This window comes from Betta splendens, chromosome 1, assembly GCF_900634795.4.
Source record: "Betta splendens chromosome 1, fBetSpl5.4, whole genome shotgun sequence".
NCBI classification, from domain to species: domain Eukaryota; kingdom Metazoa; phylum Chordata; class Actinopteri; order Anabantiformes; family Osphronemidae; genus Betta; species Betta splendens.
The window spans coordinates 18,756,298-18,773,145 of NC_040881.3; the positions used below are offsets into that span (position 1 = coordinate 18,756,298).

General features: G+C 43.0%; 1 protein-coding gene across 5 annotated transcripts in view; it reads right to left on the reverse strand.

Moving 5' to 3' along the window:
- sh3pxd2aa (SH3 and PX domains 2Aa) overlaps positions 1-16,848 on the reverse strand; it is a 76,185-nt gene that overhangs the window by 41,999 nt on the left and 17,338 nt on the right. For all 5 annotated transcript variants that reach the window (XM_029148696.3, XM_029148687.3, XM_029148676.3 and 2 more), the window contains 2 exons: positions 9,791-9,866; positions 8,049-8,125 (listed from right to left, as the gene is read on the reverse strand). In XM_029148696.3, the coding sequence (XP_029004529.1) occupies positions 8,049-8,125; positions 9,791-9,866 (153 nt within the window). The remainder of the gene's footprint in view (positions 1-8,048; positions 8,126-9,790; positions 9,867-16,848) is intronic.

Sequence of the window (16,848 nt, forward strand, 5' to 3'; positions counted from 1 at the left end):
CAGGCAACCCCGAACCCCACTACAACGGCTAAGTGAAGTACCATTAGAAAGTCTCATGGAAGATGTGAATGCAGCATTGAGAGCGATCCCTACCACAACAATCACAGAAACCAATGAGCTGATATACGCTTCAGCATCAGTGATCCTAGATGTGCTTGGCTATAAGAGCAACCATGGGAGCCATGAGAAACAATACCCACCATGGAAACGAAGGTTGGAGGCAAAAATCAAGGCAGCTCGGAGGGAAGTGAGCCAAATGACAGAGGCCCAGAGAGGTGCAATGAAAAGACCAATGCCTAAGAGGTACAGTCAGATGCCCATACCTGAAGCACTCGAAACTGCCAAGCAAAGGCTACAAGCCTTGGGCAGCCGCCTAAAGAGATACACCAGAGATAACGAAGCCAGACGAATAAACCGGCTGTTCGCAACACAACCTGCGAAAGTGTACTCTCAATGGCAGGGTAATAACAACAGAGCAGACCCACCAAGGCTGGAAACTAAACAGTACTGGAAGGGTATATGGGAAAGGGAGGCATCACACAACAGTGATGCACAGTGGCTGGTGGATCTGAGGGAAGACCACAGCAACCTCCCTGAACAGAATCCAGTGACTATCACAGTGGCAGACATCCAACATAGAGTCTCAGGTATGAAAAACTGGACAGCACCTGGCCCTGACATGATCCACGCCTACTGGCTAAAGAAGCTCACTGCAATCCATGAGCGCCTGGCAGCACAAATGAACCAGCTGCTAAGGGATGGGACTCACCCTGAATGGCTAACCGAAGGGCGAACGATCCTGATAATGAAGGATCCCTCAAAGGGTACAGTCCCATCCAACTACCGGCCAATAACCTGTCTCTCCACAACATGGAAGCTCATGTCAGGCATCATCGCAGCTAAGATAAGTGGGCACATGAGTCAATACATGAGCGAAGCACAGAAGGGCATTGGTAAGGATACCAGAGGAGCCAAACACCAACTCCTGGTAGACAGAACAGTCGCCCAAGACTGCAGAATGCGACACACCAACCTGTGCACAGCCTGGATCGACTACAAGAAAGCCTATGACTCAATGCCACACACATGGATCACTGAATGCTTGGAGCTGTACAACATCAACAGAACTCTAAGGGCCTTCATTGCAAACTCGATGAGGTTGTGGAGAACCACCCTTGAAGCCAATGGGAAGCCACTTGCCCAAGTATCCATCAAATGTGGCATATACCAAGGAGATGCACTGTCCCCACTGCTGTTCTGCATAGGTCTGAACCCCCTCAGCCAAATAATAAACAAGACTGGCTATGGATACAGACTCCGGAACGGGGCCACCATAAGTCACCTCCTCTACATGGATGATATCAAGCTGTACGCCAAGAGTGAGCGAGACATCGACTCGCTGATCCACACCACCAGGATCTACAGCTCGGACATCGGGATGTCATTCGGACTCGAGAAATGTGGGAGGATGGTGACAAAGAGAGGCAAGGTAATCCACACAGAAGGGGTCTCACTCCCAGAAGGAAGAATAGCAGACATTGAGGACAATTACAAGTACCTTGGAATACCACAGGCAAACGGCAACCTTGAACAGGCAACAAGGAATGCGGCAACAGCCAAATACCTCCAACGAGTAAGGCAAGTCCTAAGAAGCCAGCTCAATGGCAAGAACAAATCCCGGGCAATAAACAGCTACGCTCTGCCAGCGCTAGCCGCAAGGAAGGAGGCCGAGGACTAGTGAGCGTGAGAGCCACAATCCAGGATGAAACATCCAAGATCCATAAGTACATCAAGGATAAGGCCCCGACAGATGACGTGCTGAGTGAATGTCTCAGGCAGTGGAGAACAGAGGATGAGATGCTGGAAGAGGGAACATCATGGGAGGACAAGCCCTTACATGGGATGTACCACCGGAACATAACTGAAGTGGCTGATCTCAACAAATCCTACCAATGGCTTGAAAGGGCTGGGCTGAAGGACAGCACAGAGGCACTCATCCTGGCTGCACAGGAGCAGGCCCTGAGCACCAGAGCCATAGAGGCCCAGATCTACCACACCAGACAAGACCCAAGGTGTAGACTGTGCAAAGAGGCCCCAGAGACGGTCCAGCACATAACTGCAGGGTGTAAGATGCTGGCAGGCAAAGCATACATGGAACGCCATAACCAAGTGGCTGGCATAGTATACAGGAACATCTCCTGGAGTATGGACTGGAAACCCCAAGGTCAAAGTGGGAAACACCTCCCAAGGTGGTAGAGAACGAGCGAGCCAAGATCCTGTGGGACTTCCAGATCCAGACTGACAGAATGGTAATGGCGAACCAACCAGACATTGTGGTGGTGGATAAAGAGCAGAGGAAAGCCGTAGTGGTGGATGTGGCAATACCAAGCGATGGCAACATCAGGAAAAAGGAACATGAGAAACTAGAGAAATACCAAGGGCTCAGAGAAGAACTGGAGAAGGCTTGGAAGGTGAAGGCCACAGTGGTGCCTGTGGTGATCGGAGCACTAGGGGCTGTGACCCCCAAACTGGAGGAGTGGCTACGACAGATCCCTGGAAAAACATCCGAAATCTCAGTCCAGAAAAGTGCAGTCCTAGGAACAGCAAGGATACTGCGCAGAACCCTCAAGCTCCCTGGCCTCTGGTGAGAATAGAGTGTGTATAAATATATATATATATATATATAGCCTCTGCCTTGAATCCAGGGGACTGGCTCCTGTTTAATGACACGTGAGCATAAGTGGATTTAATAAGGCCATTCTTGAGTCTGAATCCATTGTGCTCTGCAGGTGATATCGAGCCAATGTCTGTCCCAGTGATTTGAATTTGCATGCTTGGCTGGCCTATTACGACGTTCTTGAATCTTAATGGACCTCCTTGTCTGATTAATGCGCAAATGGGCTGTGTACTAACCCATTCACCTGTACTGTAAATGTACAAGCTAATCATTTGACATTGAATCTCTGGTGGCAAGGTGTACACACTATTATAAACTAATGCACTGGTCTCACTGGTCTCTTGTCTTCTAAACATTCAAAGAGAAGATCACATGTCTGATCAATGACTAATCATTTATATTTAATGATCTGGTAGGATTACTTTAAAGGTTTAGCTAACTATTATCAATAGTATCTGGACAGCAAAAAGAATCATTTAAACTGACCCTGTCCAATCTACTTTTGTATTTATTTGACTCAGTCCTATATGACCTACAAATGCTTTTAATTATGCCTGAAGAGGATGTCTTGTACTGTGCATCCACAGCTGGTTGGACTCCTCAGCCTCCGCATCCTTCTCTCCAGAGACGAGATCCAGTGAGAACCCTGGGTAATTACCCTTCCTCTTGGTCATTTGCTTTATAAACAGGATGTGGGAAGTCAACAGTGCAGCACATGCAAAAACTAGGCTCACTATAGCAACTGTAAACATTTACAGTTTACAGCTTAAGGTTATTTGTCTAATGAGAAACTCTGTGTCTGTGCTGAGCTAAGCTTTGGATTCATTTCAGATTTGTTTCACTGTTTTGTTTTTTAAACCTTTGGTTCCAATTACTGAGCTGATACTGTGCGTGAACTTTTTTGATAGAGGCCAACAATTGTGCTACTACATAGTGTGTATCAGTACAAAGATAATAGGCGTATCTGGTATAAAGCAACTTCTCCCTGGTGCTAGGAAGGATTTGTGCGAAGGAACGAAGGTTCAAACAAGGAAAGAATGGGTCTTTGGGAAGTGCAACCATACCTTGAACAAGAGCTTACAAAGACCAGAAACAAACCTTTTTTAATCTTAAAAATAGTGTTGAGCAATGTTAATTTTTTTACTACAGTTTCATTGTATCAGTTTTAACTGATCACTGTTTCAACTGCAGTACAGTTGCGTCACCATTGCACCCCGGGTGGGTTAAAAAACCACAATTTTAACCCAAATTAGTTGACATTACTTGAAATTCGCGTGGAAACCTATTGCCTCAACATGTTGCATTTTGCAAAAGACGTTAAGGTTTGTTAACAAAATATTTTAATTGTATGTATTAAGCAAATGAATATACTGTACACCTGCTCTGGTGGTTCAAGTCTGAATCCCACAAAATGAAGACACTTAATGGTGGATTTTTGCCGATGGCATTCTGCTGTCATCCCATGGATGCACCTCCAAGGAATGGACTTCTAGTTCCAGCCTTACTTCCGGTTCCATTAGGCATCAGCTGTTGTCAATCATTAATCCACAATGGTATTTAGTCTCCAGTACTCACCACATTCCTCTGCCAGATCGTCGTGTATTATTACCGCTTTCCAGCATTCCTAGTCTTGATCCTACGGTGTGTTTTTGACCCCTAGCCTGTTCCTGGTTTTGACTGCCTGCCTCGCCCGTATTGCACCTTTGCTGAGCTAACCCTGCTATCAGTCTTAGCCTGCTACCTGTTAATCGCCTGTGTACCGACCTCCGCCTGTATCCTGACCAGAGCCGTTACCCCGGTCTTATTTATATATTACTACTTTCAATTATTTGTTATTCCAATAGTTTTTATTTGTAATTTAAATATGAAAAGACAACAAACAAATGTATTTTTATGTATTTCATTGTTTCCATAAACCAGGCAAAACACATCAAACGTGTTACTGCCAAATCTCCAGAACCGCCTACTTTCATCTAATATAGCTAAAATCAGAAGCATGCTCTCTCAGACCGATGCAGAGGACTGATCTATGCATATGTTACCTCTAGTTTCTTATGCTCCCAGCAGAAGCCTTCGTTATCAGAAGGCTGAGCTAGTTACTTAGGGTCTTTAAATGTAGAATGGGAGGCATCGCTTTTAGCTACCAAGCTTCTGTCCTGTGGAACCAGCTCCCTGTTCAGGTTCGAGAAGCTGACACACTCTCCACCTTTAAGATCAGATCATTACAAAGGGAGTTTTTCTTCTCCACTGTTACTGTCAAATTGTAATTAAAGGCTTGCTGTATGTGGGACTTGTTGGGTTTAGTTGTGTAAGGTCCTGAACCTTACCCTGTAAAGTGCCTTAAGATAACCTTGTTGTGATTTGGCGTTATATAAATAAAATTGAATAAAATTAAATTTCATGCTGTCTTTTCAATGTCTGTAACTTGGGTTTTACTTCACTCTGGCCTAACTTCCCAAATAAACAATGCTAAAACAAAATGAGTTCAATGAACTAGTTCAGCTAAAAAGTCCTACCTTCCTCTGTTTTAGTAATGGTAACTTTTTTTAACAAACCAGCAACTTTTTGATTACTCAAAAATGTAATTAGAAAAAAAATGCAGGTTTACAATATAAAGATTTTTATTCTGCAGCAGGCTGAACAACATCAGGTTGCTAGTCTCATTTGAACCACCAGTCAGCGCAAAGTTGTTTACATGCCTTCTATTCTCCAGCGTTACTGAGGCCTGACAGCTCATTTCTACCTGCAATATACATATATTACACCAAACATATTTTAAGTATCTATTGTGTGATCAAATATGATCAAATATTATCGAAAAATCATGGTTGATGTCTAACAGTTATTTTCTGTTCACTGCAAAGTTATAATCGCTGTGTCTAGTCTCAGACTAACAACAGCAAATGTGTTGTTTTCATGCTCCTCAGCTTTTATTATGTGTCTGATCATGAATATGTAGACACACACTGCATCATGGCGACTCTAACACCAATACTTAACTCTACAATACTTCACATATTTCCGCGTGGTCACAACTAAATAAATATTTGAGCGTGCATGGCAGCACAGTCCTGCTGAAATGTTTGAATACATATTTACAGTGGTCGTAGTGATGCCACATCTTTTAGATTTTACGCAAACAACTGCAAAAATCATAAGAATTTGCTTTCTCAGTTTTCGGTTGTAATTATTCACCTTATGACAGGATGCTAGAACTCGGCAGATCTACAAAAACTAAAATCCTGAATGAGTTTTCTGCAAATAACGCATTAAAATGATAAGCATTCAGTAATGAATTCAAAAGTAGAATATTGTGCATTTTTATATTTAAACTACTACACTCCGGTGAGAGCAACAGTTGGTGCATGTTGTAACACCATACATTTTATGGTTCCTTTTCATACAACTCGTGTATTCTTCCTGTGATGGTGCATCATGAGGGAGGCTCAAAAGTGCCATCATTCGTTGCGATCCCTTTTTGTGGAAAAAGCTATCCGATCTCTTGACGTAAACTTCTCTCAGCCACTCACTCATCTTCTTTACATCTATCCAGCCCTTTGGGTTAGCCTTGATGATGACACCGACCAGAAACTTTTACATACCGTATTATTCCATGAGGCTCCTTAATACAGAAGCCATAATGCGCCGACAATTCATCAAGCAGCGCGACTTTGTAGCTTACCAAAGTCATGCTTTTGGAAGATAAAATCAGTTCTAGGTAAGTAAGCACAACCAGAATACACACACTGTTGAATTTGGAAAAAATGAAAGGATTTTAAATGCACCTTATAGTCCGAAAGATACATTTATGCTTAATTTGTATGTCCCTTTTTCTGTTATTCCCTTTCGTGTTATCTTGGTGAATTTGTTAGACATAAAAAGTGTAGTTAAGTTGTTGTGTTGTGTGTTTTAGACCACTGAGCCAACAAACAGTAGATGCCTTTGCCTTAGTGGACTTCCACTCATCTTGGGGGATGATCATTCCGTGTTCTTAAAGACCTGCACTGTAAGTCTTAACTTTGTGTAAATGTTGATAATGGTGATGCAAGTAGATAAGAATGGACTTAACTTGGCATGAGGGATATTTATGGGCTTGCATGTTTTGTACTGGTATGTCTTATACTGCTTTATGGGACTTTTGTTCTTGCTTTAATTATAGTAGTTGATTAAAATGTATAGTGGTACTACTACTATACTAACAGCTTTCTCTTTTAGAATGTAACTGACAAGGTTTCATATAGTGAAACACCATCGTCAGCTCAACCCATCCAGAGTGGAAATCATCTTGGAGTAGCCTAAATGCATAAAAAACACATTTACCTTTGTCCAGCAGCTGCTGTAATGCTCAAGCTGTAATATTACACTGTTTGCTACTATATACATAGGACATTGTAAGGCATAGTTACAGTATGTCTAGTTGGGAGTTGCATTACAATGGGGGCTTCTGTTTGTTATATTCAAATAACCTATGCATGAGAAACCATGTATGTCCTTTATTAGTTTTGGCTGGGTAAGATTAAAGTTAGGGGGTCTTCAACCTTTGTTGGAACAGTCTGATTTTGAATTAAAATAAAGTAAAAACAGAAATATGTTTGTTTTGAGTCTCTTTTGTTTTTTATAATTTCAGTGGTTTAATGATTTATCATTTATTTCTCTGCAAAAGTTAAGATACAGTACTGTTGAGTTGTAGTTATGTCATATTACACTCCACGTCCACGACAGCAGTCGATAACGTTAGGGATACATAAACACATACACTAAATAATACCGACAGGCCATCTTTATTAGTCATGTGACATTGTCTCATGGACAAAAAATATAAATGAAAATTGAAAGACTGCTCCCACTCAAACCCGAAGTCAAGAAGTTATACCTGTTGACCGGTACACCATTCATACCCTAGCACTAGGAGTCCCACATAGGCCTATATAATATGCTCAACGACAGTTTTTCAGGAGTGGGAGTGGGAGCTAAATACCATCTACAGGACAAAAACATGTAACACACACTGTGACGTGCTGTAAATGCAGTGAGAACTCTGTAAAAATGGCAACAAATCACAGAAGAGGCTGACACTTTTAACTGCTACAACTGTTAATAATTAGGGTAATTAGGAGGGTGAGACTTTGAAATAATTGTTGTCTGTTTACTGTCACACAGTAGCTAGGAAGTCTGATGCATTAATATGTCACTCTGACTAAAACAACCTAAGCTATTGATGAAAAAAATGTATACGTAATTTATTGCAGCCTCTTTAGAGCCCTCAGAAGAGTGTTAATCCCTAGCGCTTTACTGCAGGTTCATGTATAAGTATAGGTTGTGACCCATTCCCCCACTGTCTTAATCAAGTTTACAGGAAGACTTTCTTTACCCTGCAGTAGTCGTCAATGAAGCGCAGCCTCTTCATGGCCACGTCTCGGACATGACTCCTTCGGAACAGGATTTTGCCTGGAAGGCAAAACAAGGACATTAAAGAGAAAAGAAAAACAAGGACAATGGAGCTATTAAGACAGATGTATGTATACAACAGTGTACAGTGAAAAACATTGTGTAGTGTAGCCTGCTGCGTGTATTCCCACAGCCTGCCAGGAGATGTCAGTAATGCACGGCGGTGATTAACAATCACACATCCCTGCTTAAAGTTTCAGCTGTCCCTACTGTACATGGATCCCATGACCTTTGGAGTTATAAATAACAGATTTATACAAACATGCTTTATGCACTGCAGGCCATCCTCTCACGTCACACATTCCAGCCCCCCACTATCAAAATACACTTACAAAAAACGTATCATATAGTATAGTATAGAGTCATATTTTGTCACATTACAAACACAAAATCAAATATATTTTATTGCAATTTTATGTCCAATATTAGGTCCTCGTAAAGTGGGTTAGGGTTAGGGGAAACAATAGAAAATTCTTTACAAATAAATACCATTTTCACTGGTTTCAAGCCCCTTTACTCAATTACAGATGGTCTTCCAACCAGCGAAGGCCACACCGGTCTAGTTTGTTTCAACTTGTTTGTCTTTGTTTTCTTTGTACCTTATACCCTTGTTGTCATGTTCCCCAGCCTCTAGTTTTTTCACCAGAGTTCAATTTTTAGTCAGTCAGCCTTGTTCATTTGTTGAGTCAGGCAACTAAAACCAGTGGAACTAATTCCTTTTAGAACTCATCTCATTTGTAAAATAGAGTTCACCTCGATGTGTTTAATATATGCAGAATGCATAAAGCTGTTTGTTAGAACACAAGCAGCTTTATGAAGTCCAAGAAACACCAGCGAGATCAGGAAGAAAGTTTAAAGCTGGTATAGGTTATATAAATAAATCGAGCTCTGGCGATTTCACATAGCACAACTTCAACCTACCAAGACATGGCCGTCCACTTAAACTAACAAGAAAATTGTTCTGAGCTGCCTTTGGGAGAATCTATAACTCAGGTAACATGAATTGCATTTTGTCACATTAAATTTATTTCATTGAAATTGTATGGACAGTATAGCACTTTAACATCACTGACACTTCACATCACTGAAATTATTAAATCAAAGTTTGTGTGTGTGTGTGTGTGTGTGTGTGTGTGTGTGTGTGTGTGTGTGTGTGTGTGTGTGTGTGTGTGTGTGTGTGTGTGTGTGTGTGTGTGTGTGTGTGTGTGATTAATGTCTAGATTAGCAGCGCCAATGAACAATGTTTGACTTGACTGGCCATGGCGTCAGAAAAAGCGTAGGTGGTTGGCTGGTATCGACATTGGTTCTGTTGGTAAGTGTGTTTCAAGAGCGAAAGTGAGGGGCAGATAGAAAGCATTTACAAACGAAGTCGGGATGCTGGTGGCCAAGGTGCATGAGGTAACAGCTGTAAAGAGACAGTAGGATGTCACGTCCAGAAATGTGCATCATGAACATGCAGGTGAATAAGAAAGATGCAGCTGGAAGTAAAGTCAGTCATCGAACCGTGTCAGCAGTAACACACACATCTATACATCTACACACACACCAGCACATGGATGCAGCAAATGCAGGAATCAGTAACCAGCTTGTATTGACGCACTGCGAGTGCCAGCTATACATTATTGATGTGGAAGCCTGATGTGGAGTTCAGGAGCAGGCTATTACCTGGGAGAAATGGAATGATCCTCTTCTTTGGGTCTTTCTGCCCTCCCTCAATTGGGAACTTGTCAAGTATCTGCATCTGTCGAAAAATAGAACAGCACAAAGAGTATTTGGATGAGTAATATACAAACACAAAAAAACGTGTTTCTCTGTTTACCACGGTCACGTACTGATTTAGTCATAAAACACGTTGACACCAACATGGTTAGAGAAGAGCTGACATTGGAGCAGGAGGTGCTGGCAGTAAGGAGGACATTGATGGAGGATGGCAAGAAAGAGTAACAGAGACTGTGAGAGAGATGCAAGGGGTGATGGGGTGTAGATGACTGTGTCAGCTTTGTTCTGCTCACCCTTCAAATAAGTCATTCAAGGGGGGGATTAAAAATGAAAAACCGAGGAAAGATAAAATGCTTTATAGCGCTGCTACAAACAGAGAAAGTGAAAAAGAATATATGTGTGTGTGTGTGTGTGTGTGTGTGTGTGTGTGTGTGTGTGTGTGTGTGTGTGTGTGTGTGTGTGTGTGTGTGTGTGTGTGTGTGTGAATAAGTGCGTAGGGGGATGGAAGTCCAGAAAAGAATACAATTAAAGGGAAGATGAGAGCTCATTTTTGATGCCCAGCGGCTGTAAGAGACCCAGGGGAGCAAAGTGATCAAACAACCTGATGGGCCTCTGGATCTATCAAGACGTAGACACACACACATGCACACAAACAGGGTCTCTTCCATTCCTGGATCCCGTTCTTTCTGTCCATCTGTCAGTGCGTATCCACCTTGTCACAGAAGTCTTTACTGTTTCCCACTTGGCTGAGGAAGGGAGAGTCCATGCTAGACAAGCAAGTGTGTATGTGTGTGTGTGTGTGTGTGTGTGTGTGTGTGTGTGTGTGTGTGTGTGTGTGTGTGTGTGTGTGTGTGTGTGTGTGTGTGTGTTCAGCTATAAGTAGTGTAAAGGACAGACTTGTGTTCTCCTTCTCCCTCCTTTGCTGAGCTGGATCAAGGTTAGCTCCCCCTCCCTAAAGTTCACCCTTTCCTCTTACTGCTGAAAGAATATTGGCAGGTGGAAGCCTGCTTGCACCCCACCAGAGAGTAGAAATGATGAGAGCAGATGGGGTAGTGGAGATCAGGTGACAAAGCCTACGGTGCTTTATACATGCATGCATATACACTTGTGTATGGTCTCACTCTTTGGCATTGTCATTACTCTTAAAAGTTACCTTCCTCTACCTAGGACATTAAAAAAGACAAGAACAGAAATAAGAAACGTGAGAGGAAAAACACTCCAATGCCAAACCATCGCTCCACTTCCCAGACTTTACTTCACTGTCTCCTTGGTAACCGGCGCAGACAGAGTGTGAAGAAGAGCTGTGAACGGATGTGATTGGATAGTGCTGCTCAGCTCTGGACCACTAGTGTAAATGTGGGGAGTCAGGAAAAAAGCAGGAGGATGAGGTTCTTTTATCTGTTGTCAGAGACAGATTGCAATGATGTCATGTTTACTCCAGAGTCCAAGTCAGACTGTTCCGTTAGGTTCTCAGCAAAGCTGTAGCATATAATGAAATCAGGGACAGTGTGTTTTGTTTGGGGAATTAAAAAAATATATAAGTAGACAGTGGGTGAGTTCTAGTTCCAATTCATTAGTTATCTAAATGTATAGTATTACTTCATCTGAATTCAAAATATGTACAGTGTAACATTGTATAGTATGTATTTCTGTTTTTATTGTTTTGATGCATTGATGATGACAAGCTAAAGTCCAGAGTAGTAGACAATTTATATAAGTCTCTCTTTTGTCTCCTGTTGCTAATTTCGTTTGTCTTGTTTCCATCACCAACTGGAGACAAATGGCCATCAACATTGTTTTTTTTTAATTCTGTAAGGTCCTATATTTTACTTTGTAAAGTTCCGTCAGATCATGACTTTTATTGTGAATTGGGTCTATATAAATAAACAGAACATAAGTTTAAGTGTAGTATACTGTAGTAGAATGATGTACTGTGACAGAAGTCACTGTAAATGTGTTGTTAAAGCTATGGTTACACCAAGTATTTTCTCATTTCTGCTGAATGTTCCACTCTTGTAAAACCAAATAAATAGAATTAAAACAGGCATGTGCCTTGGTTTGCTGTTATATGTTTCTGTGACTAGTGATACAGCAGCTGAACCAGAGGCAGAAAACAAACAAACAGAAGGATACTGGTTGTCCATACTGTACTACTGGTGCAGACTATAATGGGAATGTGGAGCAGAGACACTGTAAGTCTCATGCATAGGACCCTTTGGATTAATCAGGTGTCAAAACTGTTATAACACTTCTGTTTCGTCTAAAAGTCTCTGAACTATTCTCAGTTACAGTTTGAACTGAGACAAAGAGCAACACCTTCCTCATATCGTGCACATGTGCTAAGAATAGAGCCTCCTTAAAAGGAGCAGTGAGTCAGGTCAGCTGGCATAGTCTTGGGGGATGCCACACTGTTACTGCCCATGGGATGTCTTCCTCACTTCCTGTTAGAGGTCATGTGACGGCAAGAATTTAACCCAGGCTTAACAGTGGCGAAACAGAGTGGAATAAACACACACGCACTGAACCTCTGGAACAACTCATGACCAGCGTGACAAAGCCGCTGTGTGATTCGCAAGTCATTTCCCAAGTGGTGATTGTGAGCAAGAGGCTGAAGACTCCCAGCGTGCTGGTTCTCACAGGTCTGAAGGCGTGACAAGACAAGGTCACTGCTGTGCAACTTGTGTCTGCACACATACAGCTGATGATAAACCATGTAGCCTGTGTCCACAAGCTGTTTCCTCTCAGCTGGAAACCAATAAATCCCCTTATGTGCTTTGTTAAAGGCGTATATGCACAAATTAATTAAAGGAACTCGAACAGATTAAATCCATCCATAGAGCATTTTTGGATTAAACCCTAAAGGCAGAGGTTAGAAAACAAATGTAGCACATGAATTAAGTCTGAACATGCATTAGCACTTAACAGTATCCAGTTTTTAGCGAGAGAGGTGATGGAGATGGGTTTTTACAAGGGAAAGTGATCCTTTTCAGTCACCATCACTCACAGATGTGCTTCTAAATATAAACTGGCAACCTGGCACCAGATCTGGGCAAATCACTGCCCATGGTTTGGTGGAACAGGATATTTTGGTGTCCTGTACTCCTGCGTGGAAGTGTGAAGGCAGGCTGAAGGTTGGATTTGTTCAAAAAGGTTCTGGTCTCATGTGGCAGGACGTAACTCCAACCCCCCACCGTTAACAATATAACAACAGGTGCTACAATGTGGCAGAGTTTGTCCATCCACAGTTCCTCACTCACTAATCTCAGGCAGCAGAGTCTGTTGTGGCCTTTGCAACAAGTCTTCAGGGACTGGTCTTGACTGGGAAAACCCCTTAATGCAATGAGATCCCATTTTTTTGTTGCAGCTGAACCAGAGTTTGCATTTTAAACATGGTGGCAACCAAGCAAAATGAGTAATATTAATCAAAAGGATTCATGTCAGGGATGCAATGGGACTGAAATGACACCCTCCCACACACACAGCTGCCAGCCTGTTGGTGTCTCCAGCATAGGAATACCACCTAATGCCCTTAAATGCAACACGGCATTCTGGACATTTGATACTTATGGATTTATCATTTCAAAAGCAAATGTGGCTGCTGCTCAAGCATTATGCATGTGTGTGTGTTGTGAGGCATTTAGAAACAATAAAAGCGGCAGTTCATTCAAATGCACAACTTTACAGAAATTCAAAAGAAAAACTTTTTGGTCATCCATAGTTTTCCAAACTTAGTGGTAAAATGAATGAAAAAGAAATGAAAATAGGCCATCTTTCTGACTAACTTTCTGTTACCTTAGAGTTGTTACATCATGAATCATTTGATTTCCTTATCAAAAGGTGATGAAGGGCCTCACTCATCCCCTGAACCACTTCACCCTTGTAAGAGTTTTGAGGAACAGTCTGAACAGGTCACCAATCCATCACAGAGCCACACACTGTATAGAGAAACACAAGCACTCGCTCTCATACCTACGGGCGTCCAATTAGCCTTGCTGCATGACTTTGGATGGCTTGAGGAAGCCAGGGTACCTGGAACCCATGCAGACACAAGGAAGTGACTCGATGACGTACAAGACCAGACAATTTACAAACACAGGACAGCAGAAACCTTCACAAGGACAGCACCCGGACATCTGCAAACAGTGACAGGTTGGAACATCTATGACAACTACGCAACAACTGTGACAAAACAACCAAGACTGAACCCAAACTAGGAGCTTAAATACTTACTAAACAGGTGATACTAATCAAACTAATAACAGGACATGACATCACAGAAATTTAAAAGACAAAGAACCAACCAAGAGGGTATTAACACAAAGTGAGCCGGAGTGCCCTCTGGCTGCACGAAAGCTGACCTACAACACAAACCACTACAGCATGAGAGGCACGAGTTACTGAGAGCAAGGCAGATTGGCTAGACCTATTCAATGTCACAGTTCATTTTCTGTTAATCAATTATTAACTTCAGAACCTATCCATCCATCCATTTTCTACAGCTTAGTCACATGCGGGGTTGCGGGGGTACTGGAGCCTATCCCAGTTATCTACGGGCAAGAGGTAGGGTACACCCTGGACAGGTCACCAGTCCATCGCAGGGCAACTTCAGAACCACTATTTTAAAAACACCATTTTCATAATGTATATATTCTTAAAAGGGTGCTAATATAGCAATCAAGATGGTGCCACGGACGGCTGCCTCTGTGTTCTGTGTGTTCTGCTTTGTGCTCTACTGTGGCAGATGACTGAATTAAGGCTTTCTGGTCTAAAGTTCTGAACATTTCTCACTTCTACCATGGTTTTACTGGCCATTTAATAAAGCCAACCTCTCATCTGAACTCCGCAAATACAAACAGTTCATCAAATGTCCAAGCAGAGAGGGAAAGGTACTGGACCGCTGCTACACCACTATCAGCGGTGCTTATCGTGCAGTCCCCTACGCTGCACTGGGCCTGTCCGACCACATCATGGTGTATCTGATTTCAGCCTACAGCCAGAAATTAAAGCTATGCAAGCCGGTTGTGAGGACCTGGAAGAAGTGGACCAGTGAAGCTGTGGGGGAACTTCAGGAGTGTCTGGACTGCACCAACTGGGACGTTTTCAGGTCTGCCACCAATAGCTTAAACGAGTACACAGATACTGTGACTTCCTACATCAACGTCTGTGAGGACAGCGTTATTCCAACACGCACCAGGGTGAGCTACAACAACGACAAACCTTGGTTCACAGCTAAGCTCAGACAGCTGAGGTCTTGGGAAGGTTGTCTCTGATTCTCAGACCTTTAGCACTGGATCCCCCCAAAGCTGTGTCCTTTCTCCCCTGTTATTCTCCCTGTGCACATCTGGACACAAGTCTGTCAAGCTCCCCAAGATTGCTGATGACACCACCCTCATTGGCCTCATCTCTGACGGGGATGAGTCAGCCTACAGGGGTGAGATTATCAGTCTGCTGTCATAGTACAGTGCCAACAACCTGCAGCTCAATACAATGAAGACAGTGGAGATGAAAGTGGACTTCAGGAAGGACCCAGGCCCCCTCTCCCCTGTCATGCTTTGTGACACCTCTGTGACCTCCATGAAGTTCTTTCGCTTCCTGGGCACCATCATCAGCCAGGACCTCAAGTGGGAGCAGGACACACACATACGTTAATTTCCCCCAGCTGCTCATACTAAAATAAATTAAGGACTGTTAGCCCACTTGCCAATTGTGAGCACCAGAGCAAACCTCGCCCGCTGGAGGAGAACCTTGGCAGGCATAGGTAGGTTTCAGATCCCTGCAACCATTCATGACTCTCTCCAACTAGCTTCTTGTAAAGGAGTCATTACAAATACAATCATTTGAGATAAAACAGCAAAACTTGAACCTTGACCACGAAACAAACCTTTTGCCGTTTCAAGCTTGGAAACATTATGTACTCACAATAATTAACTTGAACATTAAATTGGAGATTCAGGGGCAAGAAAGAAGCCTGGAAGTCACTGACATGTTTCAGGAGCATTTAATACCTCAGCTATTTGGCCACACTCAATGGTTTAGTGGCTGACCAATTTAGTTTGGTGAAGTAAGTAGGTCAGACAACTTCCAGTACACTAAAGAGCGCCCTCACCTGTGCCAGGGTTCAGCTCTAATAGAGAAGCATGACGCCTTATTTAGCGATGTTGACAGTCTCGAGAATTTCCATGCCGACAAGCAGGACAAACCTTTGGCCGCGTGGCCAAACCACAGACTCTCTAGGGTGAGTCAAATGGCAATGCCCTGCCTGTGTCTGTGTGTGAGCCGGTGCTCGGTGCACTCCATAGCTGGAATATGAGCACGGGTGGGCTAAGAGAAGGAAACAGATCCTGTACAAACAGAAAGAACACATTCTTACCTATCCTAAACTATAACTGGCTACAACCTTGAGTCTGAAGTTGGCATATTCTCTTAAAGAAGTACACTATAGTAGTTTTACCATCTCTCTACATTGAGATCATTGGGACTTTATGGGGCCCATAAAGTGTCCATCCTTCTGGGCCCAGGATGCAAAGGGACGGTGTGTCCCCAACCTGTCTGAAAGTCTGTGCTGACCAGCTGGCGCTGATCTTCACTCAGAATTATTCACTACAGCTGTCTACAGTGCCCAACTGCTTAAGACAGTCCACCATTGTGCCCCTCCCTAAGAAGTCCAACATCACCAGCCTGAACGACTACAGACCTGTTGCCCTGACGTATGTGGTCATGAAGACGTTTGAGAGGCTGGTACTGAGGTATCTGAAGGAAATCACAGACCCCCTGCTGGACCCCTTACAATTCACCTTCAGGAAAAACAGGTCAGTAGATGATAAAACCTGGGACTCCACTACATCCTGCAACAACTGGATCTCACTGGCACATATGTCAGGATCCTGTTTGTGGACTTCAGCTCAGCCTTCAATACAGTCACCCCTGGAGTCCTCTACCATAAACTGCTTACCGTCCCCAATTCCACTGGCCAGTGGATCAGGAGCTTTAGGTGAGGCTGGGCA